The sequence below is a fragment of the Thamnophis elegans genome, chromosome 9 (genome assembly GCF_009769535.1).
Source record: "Thamnophis elegans isolate rThaEle1 chromosome 9, rThaEle1.pri, whole genome shotgun sequence".
NCBI lineage: Eukaryota > Metazoa > Chordata > Lepidosauria > Squamata > Colubridae > Thamnophis > Thamnophis elegans.
In genome coordinates, this window is record NC_045549.1 from 7,918,391 (window position 1) to 7,932,067 (window position 13,677).

Sequence of the window (13,677 nt, forward strand, 5' to 3'; positions counted from 1 at the left end):
TTTTTAATTTAGTAACCCGGTTGTTAAGTGAATCTGGCTTCCCCATCAACTTTTCTTTTTAGAAGGTCGCAAAAGAGGATCACGTGACCCAGGGAATCGTCATAAATAGTCAGCTGCCAAGCGCCTGAATTTTGATCACATGACCATGGGGATGCGGCAATGGTTGTAAGTGTGAAAAACGGTCAGAAATCACTTTTTTCACTGCATTTGTAACTTCAAATGGTCACTAAGCGAAGTGTTGTAAGTAGAGGACTGCCCGTATATACATCTATCTCAGCAGTTCAATTGATCTCATGGAAGAGATCTGTTGTAGTTGTTTTGGTTTTTATTTTAAGCTTAGCAAAGGTCTCCAAAGTTTTCTCAAAGTTTTGGAAGACCGAGATTCCACCTGCGACAGGCGACATATAAGCGGAAAGCTTGATTTTCACCAAATTAACCACAAGTGTGTTTTTCATAGAACTTTTATTTCTTGGAAAATGCGCTCATTCATAGCACAGCACAGTTAAGAGTTGGAGCTTGAGGCGAAATTGGCAAGAAAGATGGTGAAAATTTGAGGAGTCTTAAGTGCCTGCTTTGACAAAAAGAAAGATAGATAGAAAGAAAGGGAGGGAGGGAGGGAGGGAGGGAGGAAGGAAGGAAGGAAGGAAGGAAGGTAGGAATAGCAATATAGCAATAGCAGTAGACTTATATACCGCTTCATAGGCCTTTCAGGCCTCTCTAAGCGGTTTACAGAGAGTCAGCATATTGCCCCCAACAATCTGGGTCCTCATTTTACCCACCTCGGAAGGATGGAAGGCTGAGTCAACCCTGAGCCGGTGAGATTTGAACCGCTGACCTGCTGATCTAGCAGTAGCCTGCAGTGCTGCATTTAACCACTGCGCCACCTTGGAAGGAAGGAAGGAAGGAAGGAAGGTAGGTAGGTAGGTAGGTAGGTAGGTAAAAGGAATGGACAAATTCCAGAACATCGTGCCAAATGGTTTGAGACAATCAATTCTTTTCGACTTGGGGAACAAGCCCGCGAGGGAGAAAGTCTCGCCTCAGGGAAAGGTCACCGATTTGATTCTGAAGTCTCCATCCACTCCAAGATAATCAATCAGATTAAGGCCCAGCCGGTTGGGGAAGACAATTTCTTCACTCCCTTCCGTTTTCACTCGGAAGCCATTATCCGTGAAACTGAAGGTGATCTGGAAGACATCATGACAAAGGAAAACCAAGATGGAGGGCGGAAATCAAACTCTCTTTGGTGTTCTTAGGTTCTGTCGGAAGTTAGGAAGTCTGAGTTTTCCATGGTTTGATTCGTACGTGGGGTCATCCTCACATATGTACATTTCATGCACTTTCAGATTTCTGTCTTTTGCAAGCCAGCCCCAGGGTTTATGGCTTAGCATGTTGTCTTTCCTTACTAAAACACTGATTTTTTTTAAAGTTAGCTAGTACTCTACATCAGTGGTCCCCAACCTTTTTATCGCCGCGGACCAGTCAGCCTTTGATAATTTTACCGTGGCCCGCTGAGCGCGCGCAGGGGTGGGGGGGCATCTCTTCCCTGGAGCCTTTGCGCACGGCCCAGGAGCTACCATTATAACTTTCAGGCAGGCCTTCCATAAAAATAACATAGAGGTTAGTCTTTCTTCATCTTTTTTATGTCTATTAAATTTTAATAATTAAAACACTATCAGGATCTAAAGCAGGGGTGTCAAACTCGATATCATTGAGGACCATATCAGGATTGTGTTTGACCCTGTGGGGCTGGGTTGGGCGTGGTCAATTTGACATCACTCGTGTTGTGGCCTGAGTGCTCTGGTTCTCCAGGAAGAGGACGGACACCCCGAACGCCATCACCGCCAAGAGCTGCAATTTAGGCGGCAACATAATCCGGAGCAGCCCCATCGGCGGCTGCAGCAGCAGCAGCAGCCGCCGTCACCGCCACCTCCCTGGTCCCACACGTCCGCCCGGAGATCACGACATGACGCGGGGCACTGACAGGGGAGGCCGGGTTGGTGGTGGTGGTGGTGGTGGTTCGGGGAACAGCCTCTGCGGGAGACAAAAACGGCGGCCGCAGACGAGCCAGGGGAAAGCCCGGCGCCGGCGAGAGCTCGCGGGGAAGAGGGGGGGAGGAAACAACCACCTGGGCTTCTCACATTCCTCGCAGCAAAACCTCGCGACGGCACACCCCCACCAACCGCCTCTGAGAGAGGCTCAGTCCGGTGGCCCCACTCAGCACACCGTCCCAGGCACGCGCCCGGCCACCCCAGCCACCAATTTGCGTGCGCTGCTCAGCAACTGAACACCCGGCCTTAATTCACGCCCCTTTAGCTTACCTCCCCTACCTCGCCGACCAGCCAGAATACTGATTGGACGACGTTGTCCCGTAGGCCTAGCGACTTTCCCTTAGGCCCCCCCCCTCCCCCCACCGGAAGCTCCTCTCAAAATTGTGGCGCTGACTGGTGACGGAGCCACAGCAGAGGGAGGAAAGAGCCACATGTGGCTCCAGAGCGTCACAATGATACAACTTCTGCTCTAGTGGCCCTCTGCCCCCTTCTTTGCGCCTCATGTCCTGCCCATTCGTCCTCACCTCAACCTCAGAGTCGTGATGAAAAGGGAAGTCGGGTGGTCTTTCCTCATCCTCCCAGGTGCTGTCTCGCCTGGAGTTACACACCACGGTGTTCACGTCACCCTTGCAGTCAAAACGTGCATTGTAATGGAGCACCAGGTTGTCACAGTCTTTACCCAGGTTGATCTCAAATCTGAGGGTGGAATGACAAGCATGAGAGGAGCAAGGACACAATGGGGAGTTTTAGAGGGAGGGGAGGGGATAAGAAGGAACACGGGAGGGAGGGAAGAAGGGTGGAAGGGAGGGAGGGAGGGAGGAAGGAAGGAAGGGGAATTCAGGCAAGGGACGAACGAAATACAAGAGACGGAGGGAGGGGAATACAGGGGAGGGAGGGAGAAAAGAAAGAAGGAAATACAAGGAAGGGAGGAATACAGGGGATGGAGGGAGGGGAATTCCGGGAAGGGAGGGAGGGAGAAACAAAATATAAGGAATGAATGGAGGGAGGGAGGGAGGCAGGAAGAGGAACACAGGGGAGGGAGGGAAGGAGGGAGGAAAAACAAAGAAGGAAGGGAGGAATACAGGGAAGGGAAGGAGAGAGGGAGGGAGGAAATGCAAAGAAGGACAGAAGGAATATAGGGAAGGGAGAAAGGAAGGAAGAAGAAAGGGGAATACAGGGGAGGGAGGAACAAAACATAAGGGAGGGAGGAAGGAAAGAAGGAAGGGATACAGGAGAGGGAGGGAACGAGGGAGCGAGGAAGGAAGGAGGGGGGATTCAGGGAATGGAGGGAGGGAGGAAGGAAGAAGAGGAATACAGGGAAAGGAGGGAGGGGGAAAAGGAAGGAAGGATATATTTAAAATTAGACCACGAATGGGCAGGGATATCTCTTCTTCGGAAAACCAAAAGGAAAGAACAGCCTGCTTCCAGGCACTGAAAAATTATTTTGGTAAAGGTTTCCTGTCTCCTAATCTTCTCCAGTTTAAAAAAAAAGGATATGAAGAAGATTGATGGCCATAAGAGAAACCATTTCCTGGAGAGCATCTGGGAATCTTCTTCGGATGAGTGGGTGGGTGGGTGGGCATAGCGGCTCCCTGATGAGAAGCAAGGACATTTGCTGAGGAAATTTTAAACAAAATGAGGGCAGGCCATAGAGTACAGCCTTAAAGCTGTTGACTCCCCCTTTAAAGCTGGACCAGCTTCTCCAAAATTTACTCACAGGCAGCCATAATGTTTAATTCACAAAAATAAGAACTCATCATCACATAAATCTCCTGAGTTATGTTAGTCTATGTCGGTGCTTTTCAACCTTGGTAACTTTAAGAGGCGTGGACTTCATCTCCCAGAATTCCCCAGCCAGCATATGTTGGCTGGGGAATTCTGGGACTTGACGTTCCACCTGTCTTAAACTTGCTGATGTTGAAAAACACTGGTCTACGGCGTTGGAAAAAAAAAACAGGAGACCGATAGCTCCTTCTCTAACTCCAGATTTTATTAACAGGCATAAACATTTTTGAGCTGCACCTCGCAAAAGTTTATGCCTCTTAATAAAAATTGTCATTTGGAAAAAGGGTTCCCGGATACATCGTATAAATTGTGATAGACTTAATGGCAAATTATATAGAGATAGAGGATGATAGATAGATAGATAGATAGATAGATAGATAGATAGATAGATAGATAGATAGATAGATGGATGGATGGATGGATGGATGGATGGATGGATGGATGGATGGATGGATGGATGGATGGATGGAGAGATGGAGAAAGAGAGAGATGATAGATAGATAGATAGATAGATAGATAGATAGATAGATAGATAGATAGATAGATATAGACAGACAGACAGACAGACAGACGATAGATAGATAGATTGATTATAGATAATAGAATAGAATATTACAATATTAGAATAGAATAAAATATAGAATAGAATAGAATAGAAAAGAAAAGAATATTAGAATAGTATGAAATATAGAATAGAGTGGAGTGGAGTGGAGTGGAATGGAATGGAATGGAATAGAATAGAATAGAATAGAATAGAATCGAGTAGAATAGAATAGAATAGGGCAGGGCAGGAATAGAGAAGGGAAGGGAAGAGAATTCTTCATTGACCAAGAGTGATTGGACACACAAGGAATTTGTCCTTGGTGCATTGTCATCATAAAAATACATTCATCATAAATCATAAGATACAACACTTAGCGCTAGTCATAGGTTACTAAATGAGCAATCAACATAAATCATACTAAGAAATTAAATATAACAATATACATTGTGAAGATACAAGCAAAAGTTAGACTCATAAGTAGAAAAGGAGAATAGTTAACAGGAAGGATGAGAAGAATAATAGTAACAGCCTTACTAAACAGTTTGACAGTGCTGTGGGAATTTAACTGTAATGTTCATTGTGACTCCTTTTTACTTCTGGGACTTGAAGGGAAGCCCTTTCCTCCTCCCTCCCCCCCTGTCCTCCCCTTCCCTCTTCCTTCCTCCCTCCCCATTCCATGAAACCTTGTCCCAATTCCTCTTCTTACTCTTTGCAGTCTGGTAAAACTTTCCCTTTCACGACGAGCGATTCTCCAGGATAAAGCTTAAACTGCGTAGCGGTTACTCCCTAGGGGGAAAAAAAAATGGACATTTTAAACGGCATGGTAGGGCTGATAAAGAGTTTTGAATGTGGGCTCGCTCCTTCATCAAACCATTCGAAGAGAATTTGGGGTTACAGGATTTCCACGTTTGAGACAACAGCCAATTTTAGGTTAATCAGTCAGTCTGTTTTAAAAGATTTGCTTTAGAAGAGATAGACAATTTTAGGTCGATCCGTCGTCTTGTTTAATAGATTAACAGAGTGGGAAGGGACCTTGTAGGTCATCTAGTCCAACCCGCCACCCAAGCAGGAGATTCTACACCATTTCTGACAGATGGCAGTCCAGTCTCTTCTTGAAAGTCTCAAGTGATGAAGCTCCCACAACTTCCAAAGGCAACTTCTGTTCCACTGGTTGATTATTCTCCCTGTCAGAAAGTTCCTCCTTCTTTCTAGGTAGAATCTCTCCTTGGTCAGTTTCCATCCATGATTCCTTGTCTGGCCTTCTGGTGTCTTGGAAAATAGCTTGACCACCCCTTCCTCTCTATGACAGCCCCTTAAATATCGGAACACTGCTATCCCGTCTCCTCTGGTCCTTCTCTTCACTAGACAAGCCATGCCCAGTTCCTGCAACCGTTCATTGTATGTTTTAGCCTCCAGTCCTCTAATCCTCTTGGTTGCTCTTCTCTGCACTTTTTCTAGAGTCTCAACATCTTTTTTTATAGCGTGGTGACCATAACGGGATGCAGTACTTTAGGCAGGGGTGGGTTTCAACCAGTTCGCGGCGGTCCCTGCGAACCGGTTGGTCGGCGAACCCGGAAGTAAGTAACTTCCAGGAACGGCGAAGGGCCCACCCGCCCGCCCGCGCTCCTTACACGGTTTTGACGAGTTCTGCGCTTCCACGCATGTGCAGGACGCATACAGCGCCTGCGCAATCCTCCAGGAGCACCTGGAGCCTCGCACAGACGCTAGTACGCATGCGTGCACCGCGCGCGTGCACGAGGATGCCGCCGGCCCCGCTCCAACTGAACCGGTTGGAACGGGGCGAGAAACCCACCCCTGACTTTAGGTGTGGTCTTACTAAGGCTTTATAAAGTGGTATTAGTACCTCCCTTGATTGAATCCCTCTCTTAATGCAATTTAGGATTGCTTTTTTTGGCTGCTGCTGCACACTGCTGGCTCCTATTGAACTGATTTTCCACTAAGACTCCAAGATCCCTCTTGCAGTTATTGCTATCAAGCCTAGTTTCACCCAGTCTGTTTTAGGAGAGACAGATAAACAGAACCAGATATTCTGGCTTAATATGGAAAGCACCATTTCTGCACAAGAACCCTTAAGCCATCCTCCAGCTACCTTAACAGTGGGCTGATGATGATGAGAAATGTAGCTCCATTGATATCGTAAGTTGAGGACTGCTGTATTGGCAGGCCTTTGTATTTTATTATCTTCCCCAGTTCTCTTCTGTTGACTCCAGATATACTGCCACATACCTTATCCAGACTTTTTGCTCTTCCTGACCAGGAATTGTCTTGGTTCTTACGTCATGTTTATTGTGTGAGAAGAAAAACTGAGGCACACCTCTGTCCTTTAATAAAGGACTATTTACCTGCCATTTCGTGTTAATTAAGAGCTGAAGGGCCTGAAATAAAATCAGTATTAATCTGACTGCTGAGATTGTGACCTTCAAGTATGTTGAAGTTGCACTTTTAACACTGGCAGTTGCTTAGCTTGTAAGATGTGGTGAGCTAGGGGTTGTGACTTGCAAGAAAAGAGGAACTATATGCTTGGAACACAAGTAAAAATAACCATGTTGTAACATCGAGGTTGAAGGAACCAAAAACGACCCCAGTTGCTACGACACGTTGGCAGAATCCTGAAAGCGTTGTGGCTTTAGCAATAACAATAGCAGTTATATACCGCTTACATCACAATTCCTAAGTAAAGCCAAAGGTAAAAATAAAATTAAAAAAGAAGGGTGCTTGTATCCAACGGTATGTCCATCAATCTACCGTATTTTTCAGCGTGTAAGACGGTTTGAAGTATAAGACGCGCCTAGATTTTGAGGAGGAAAACAAGAGAAAAATATCTGCCTCTGCTTCTCAGCAATTTGCCTCCTTGCAACAAACAGTACCGACAATATGCACTGTTTGTAGTGTTATATTTCGGACTATATTTGTGCAGATGCTGTTAAAACTGATGTGGCTTTCTGGAATTAAGCTTGCACAGTTGCGCAAAGTTCCGCCATAGTCAGAATTAATTCTTTGCTATTTAAAAGAACAGCACTTTTTAAAACAATAGCACTGGGCCTCTTCAGATCAAGCGTTTATTTTAAGAAAGCTTCTTCATTTTGTTAAGTTGTCTAGAATAATAATAAAGCAGTCTTTAAAAACAATAAGTCTAATCATTTGAACATTCTACAGGCATTTATAGTTGTTGACTTGCCTCCTTGCAGCAAACAGCCTGATTAGCACAAGAAAAAAAATACCTGCCTCCCCGCAATTTGCCACCTGGAGCAAACAGCAAGTTTCACTTTCGATTTCTCCCAGGCTGCAGAGATTGCTATAGCTTATTGAATCCTCCGCAAGCCCCTTGTGCTGCAAGGAGGTAAATTGCTGGTGTTGCAGAAAATGAGACAAGACCAGCTCTTTGTCAAAGGGAAAGGTTTATTTGCGCAAAGGTTCAGGAGCAAAACCTGAACCCCGAATGGCAGTTGTGTACAGTCTTTTATACTCTTTGACAACTTATCGATCATCCCCAAATACCTGACCTCCCTGTGTCACGTAGACCCCTTTCCTGTGTCATGTAGACCTCTACACAATCTCCCAAAACAGAGACATGACATTCATTACTCATTTACCTCCCCACAGGGGGTATTGGTACAAATATCCTGTTTCATTTGCTTTAGTTAGGGGAAGCAAACAGAACAACTAATCTTAAGGGTAATCATTCCTTTTTCCCATTCCACATGGTAAAGAAACTTTTAATACCCAAAGAATCTGTCTAGTTGTCAAATTCTCTTTTACTGGGAGGCAGAGGCCAAAGGGTTGGCGGCCGTTGGGTGGGTGGGGCTACATTCAGTGTATAAGACGCACCTAAATTTTCACCCTCTTGGGGGGAGGGAAATATGTGTCTTAAAAATACGATAACTTCACCCTTTGATGCTCTGATTGTTGCCTCGTTTTCAATTCGCCATTTTCGTTCAAAATATCTTTGTAGAATACTTTTTTTTCCCCCAAAACGAATGAGGTTTGGGTGTATTGATGCTCCCATTGTGGAAAGCCAGACTGGTAATTTTCATGTAGTGTTGTGTTTTACTTTTTTCCCAAATATAGAGCAGCACAGTCAAGATATGAGAAAGAAGTTAAAACACGGGAGGCAGACAAGGAATCAATAGCGCTCGACAAGATTCTGATAGGGAAGGATGAAACATTGATAAAATGTATAATTACTTGCTGGCATTTAAAATGGAAGAGGAACAGGTTAAAGAACCAATGCTCGCATGGGGAAGACATTTTTGGTCATAACATTGAATTGGAGAAATGGCAAAGATTATGGGATAGGAATTATAAATTTGACTATGGCCTCGGCGTATAAAGAAAATCTATAAAAAATGTTCTACAGGTGGCACTTACACCCAGCAAAGGCTGGCCAAAAATGTTTACCAACCTGTCTACAAAATGCTGGAAATGTAATCAGTCCCCAGGCACATACTACCACATGTGCTGGAGGTGCAGCAAAGGAAGAAAATATTGGGAGAAATTATATAATTGGCTGGAAGAGATAACTAAACGGAATATAGATTCAGAAAAAAAAGAGTGCTTTATAATGAAGAATATGGCATTCATGTACATCAGGGGTGGGTTTCTCGCCCCGTTCCAACCGGTTCGGTTAGAACGGGGCCGGCGGCGTCCTTGTGCACGTGTGCGGTGCATGCATGCGTACTAGTGTCTGCGCGACACTCCAGCTGCTCCTGGAGGATCGCGCAGGCGCTGTATGCGTCCTGCGCATGCATGGAAGCACAGAACTCATCAAAACCGGGTAAGGACCGCGGGCGGGCGGGCGCGCCCTTCGCCGTTCCCGGAAGTTACTTACTTCCGGGTTCGCCAACCAACCGGTTCGCAGGGACCGCCACGAACTGGTTGAAACCCACCCCTGATGTACATATTCATACACACACACACACTCCCTTGATCTCTGCATAACGAAAGAAAAGCCAATGCTTTACTCCATGCAGGGCAATTTCTCTGGAACTCTCTTCTTTAAAATAAATTTTAAAAACATCTTGTCTTTCATCAAACTGAATCAAGATGATCGAATACCTGACATGGTGGAAACATTTAGGACTTGGTGGCAGAACGGCTGATTCATGCTGTGAATATTAAAATTAAAAAGGACATCTATATAATCCAGATTAAAGGGTGAATTTAGGATGTCCTCTTTCCAAGCCAAAGTTTACTTTAAAAAAAAAATTTGGCAAGGAAAGAAAAAGTTTCTCCAACAATGATTTAAAGTAATTTTAACTTCCATCTTCAGTTTGAGCGCGGATGCACAAAAATAAATATGCACATATCAAGCATCCATTTAATCGCGTGTGCATAAGCTGTACAGTGTGCTCAAGATGTTTCTTGCTGATAAAACTCAATATTAATAAAAGAAGGCAATAAGCACAAAGTATGGGGGTTTTATACCAAAATAACAACAACAACACAGCAGAAACAATTAAGAGAAGCAAACAAACATATTTAAGGGAGTGGAGTCTGATCTTCAAACCCAATGCCAAAAGAAATGATTTTTAAAATGGAACAAGAGTCTTTGTAATTTTTTTTGCTGCCGAAGATTAACGCGGCTGTCCCTCAAGCGATATGCAGAAAGAGGAAAAGCCACAGTTGGGGCTGTCAGTCAACAACCCACCAATTCCTCTCCAAGAGACCGATTCTACGTCTTGTAAGCCTTTGCTGGGAATTTTGATTCGAAAAACAAGGACCCCCAAACTTACACATTTGCTCATGGTGGTGCCGCCTCGTCCAGTCCTGAGTTGGTACAGTACTTAACTCCAATCTTAGCTCTGTGACTTAAGCGAAGTTCCCGTTGTCCTTTAAATAGCTGAATTAGGGAGGAGGAAAGAGCATCACATGACACAAAAGAATGAATAGAGGATAGGATAAGCTAACCAGAAATGGAAGCAGGTGATGAGGTGGAGATAAGGGGCTGATGAACTGAAGCAGCTGCTAACACCTGTTTGGAAGATGGAAGAAAGGATAAGAAAGTGTTGTTGTCAGTTGTAGGAGTAATGATGGATAAGAGGTTAGGAGACCGGAAAAGAAAGAGAAGGGACTTTGGAAATTGAGGATAATGGAAAGGAAGGTGGCAAGGCAGGGGAAGAGGAATGTGGGCAGGACAAAGTGGAAGGACTCAGTGTTTTAGATGTGAAAAGGACATTTTTCACATTTTTCTATTTCCTTTTGTCCACAAAAGGAAATAGAAAGAGAGAGGGAACAGCAAGTATATTGACTGATGGATGAGGATGAAGAATAGGATGGGAAGGATGAACTGTTTGTTGGTTATTGTGGATCATTTGACTCGATGGGGGGAAATGCAAATGCAAAAACTACTGTTAGAATTTTGTTGGAACATATTGTACCCAGAGGAAAGAAGTGGGAATATCACCATTTAAGATGTTATTTGGAATACCAAATATGGGGAGGGAAGGTCTACCAAACATTGAAGTAAAAGACAAAATCTTTAGAAAATATGTACAGGAAGGAAAGAGCATCACATGACACAAAAGAATGGCGGGTAGGATAAGCTAACCAGAAATGGAAGCAGGTGATGAGGTGGAGATAAGGGGCTGATGAACTGAAGCAGCTGCTCTAACACCGGTTTCTAACGGTGTGGGGAGTTTTGAGAGGGTAGGGCAGGGAATATTAGTGGCCTCTTGGCCAGCTTTCCTTTAAAGGATTTCTTTATTATTTCCCCGGATGAGATTTTGGAAGCAGACAGAAACGATTATTCTTACTCTTGGTATTAATGCCGGAGGAGCATAATGCTGAGAGTTTCAGAAATTTTGTGCGTAGAAATTTAGCAGAGGGAGGAGGAGGAGGAAGAAGACGAGGAGGAGAAAAAGAGGAGAAGAGAAAAGGAGAAGAAAAGAAAGAGGAGGAGGAGAAGGAGAAGAGAAGGAGAAAAGGAAGAGAAGAGAAAAGGAAGAGAAGAGAAAAGGAAGAGAAAAGGAGAAGAAAGAGGAGGAGGAAAGGAGGAGGAGGAGAAGAAGAGGAGGAGGAGGATAAAAGGAGAAGAGAAAATGGGGAGAAGAAAAAGAGAAGAAGGAGGCGAGGAGGAGAAAAAGAAAAAGAGAAGAGGAGGAGGAGGAGGAGAAGAGGAAGAGGAGGAAAAAAGGAGAAGAAGAGAAAAGGAGAAGAAAAGGAAGAGGAGGGGGAGAAAAGAATAAATGTTTTCCCTGTGCCCCCAGAAGAGTAATTTCTAATGTTGGATTTTTCCCCCTTACCAGAGGGAGCCCCCTTGTGGAGTACTGTGAAGCCGTTACCATGGCAACTCCACTGCACTGTACAATAGAAACCATTTTACCCCAGTACAGTAGGAGCCATTTTAAGGCACAACAGGCTGTCACAGGCTGACGAGGGGTGTTGGGGGTGTCCTACCCCCCACAATATTTTTTTCCAGAGAGTAAGTCATCTGTGTACCAAGTTTGATTGAAATCGCTCAATGCATTCCAGAGTTATGCTGGAACATACACACACATACACACACACACACACACACACACACACACACACACACACGTTTTTATATAGATAGATTCACAAACCCCACTATAACAAAAACATTTGCAGAAATAGTTATTTGCTCATCTCAGGCATACAAGACGGGCCATCTGAGAATGTGTATTCTCCCAACTTAGTTAATTACCTAATAAATCATGTTGAAAGTTTTGGACACATGCTCCTAGAGATATAAACCATGGCCCAATCTAATGACTTCCTCCGGCCTTTTCTGGGGACAAATTATTTATCTGTTGATCTTCTGTCCCTGGAAACATCTGGAAAGATGTTTCTTGAAATCAGCAACTTCACGAAACTGCTTTTCACTTTGACCATTTCGTGTGGGGGGAAAACTCACTGGAGAAAGCTTTTATGGGTAGTCTTAGACTTACATAACCCCCCTCCCTAGTCACGTAATCAAAATTCAGAAGCTTGGCAACTGGCATGTATTTATGACGGTTGCACTGTCCCCGGGGTCACATGATCCCCTTTTGCGACTTTCTAACTAACAAAGTCAATGGGGAAGCCAGACTCACTTAACAACTCTGCTATTAGCTTAAGAACCGCAGTGTTTCACTTGACATCCTTGCGGGGAAGGTCGTAAAACGGGTCAAAACTCAATTAACAAGCGTCTCAGAAGTGTCTCAGAGAAAGAAAGAGAAAGAGAGAGAGGGAGGGAGAAAGGGAGGGAGGGAAAGAGAGAGAGAGAAAGGAGGAGGAGGAGGAGGAGGAGGAAGAAGGGAATGGAGGAAGGAAGGAACGAAAAGAAGGAACGAAGGAAAGACGGAAGGGAGAGAGAGAGAGAAAGAAAGGAGGGGAAGGGGAAGAAGAAGACAGGGAGGGAAGGAGGGAGGGAGGAAGGAAAGAGAAAGAGAGAGAGGGAGGGAGAAAGGGAGGGAGGGAGAGAGAGAGAAAGGAGGAGGAGGAAGAAGAAGGGAATGGAGGAAGGAAGAAACGAAAAGAAGGAACAAAGGAAAGACGGAAGGGAGAGAGAGAGAGAAAGAAAGGAGGGGAAGGGGATGACGAAGACAGGGAGGGAAGGAGGGAGGGAGGAAAGAGAGAGAGAGAGAGAGAGATATTACTGCTTCTACTACAACTGTAGCACACAGGATCCATCAACCAACTAAATGAAAAACAAACTTTTGAGTACTCCATAATGGATATTTTTGTATTTTTGTGCATGTCTGTTTTGCTGCTTTAGAATATTCTATTTAAAAACTCAAGAGTAGAAACAGGTTACAAATTCAACCAATGTTGAAGTTAGCTGTGATTCGCCACAACCTGCGGCTTGCACAGTTGCGCGAAGTTCCCCCCACAGTCAGAATTAATGTTTCGCCTCGAGACAGATTTCAACAAGGCAGACTCTTGTTTGCATTCTTGATCTGCTTCCATCAACCGTACGGACAATTCATAGCCAGCTGAGAATCACCTCTGGGGATTCCACGCTGTTTGGAGGAAAGTGCCTCTCAATGAAAATGCTTCGAGCCAGGAAACGATGCTTTGAAGAATAAATGGAATAGCAAAGCAGAGCTGCCAGAAAGATGTCTTTTAATGGCAAGAAACCAAGACGAGTGACATTCAGCAAAGTTTCTTGGCTAGCTAAGGTGATTGACACCCAAACTAGCGGTGAAATCCAGCAGGTTCTCACAGGTTCTGGAGAACTGGTAGCGGAAATTTTGAATAGTTCAGAGAACCGCTAGCAGAAATTTTGAGTAGTTCGGAGAACTGGTAGCAGAAATTTTGAGTAGTTCGGAGAACTAGTAG

The 13,677-nt window shown here is 44.6% G+C and overlaps 1 protein-coding gene and 1 long non-coding RNA gene across 2 annotated transcripts; one reads left to right on the plus strand and one right to left on the minus strand.

Annotated features, from left to right (window-relative positions):
* The first annotated feature begins 456 nt into the window (after positions 1-456).
* Positions 457-1,079, plus strand: LOC116512909. Its single transcript, XR_004255946.1, has 2 exons — positions 457-652; positions 893-1,079. It is a non-coding gene; the product is annotated as an uncharacterized LOC116512909 (long non-coding RNA).
* LOC116512908 (16 kDa beta-galactoside-binding lectin-like) lies at positions 975-10,422 on the minus strand. The gene is made up of 4 exons (XM_032223590.1): positions 10,131-10,422; positions 5,084-5,163; positions 2,573-2,744; positions 975-1,184 (listed from the first exon to the last, which is right to left on the minus strand). Exons 1-4 carry the CDS (start codon positions 10,140-10,142, stop codon positions 1,038-1,040), a joined length of 411 nt encoding a protein of 136 aa, XP_032079481.1. The 5' UTR covers positions 10,143-10,422; the 3' UTR covers positions 975-1,037.
* Between the last annotated feature and the right edge of the window lie 3,255 nt (positions 10,423-13,677).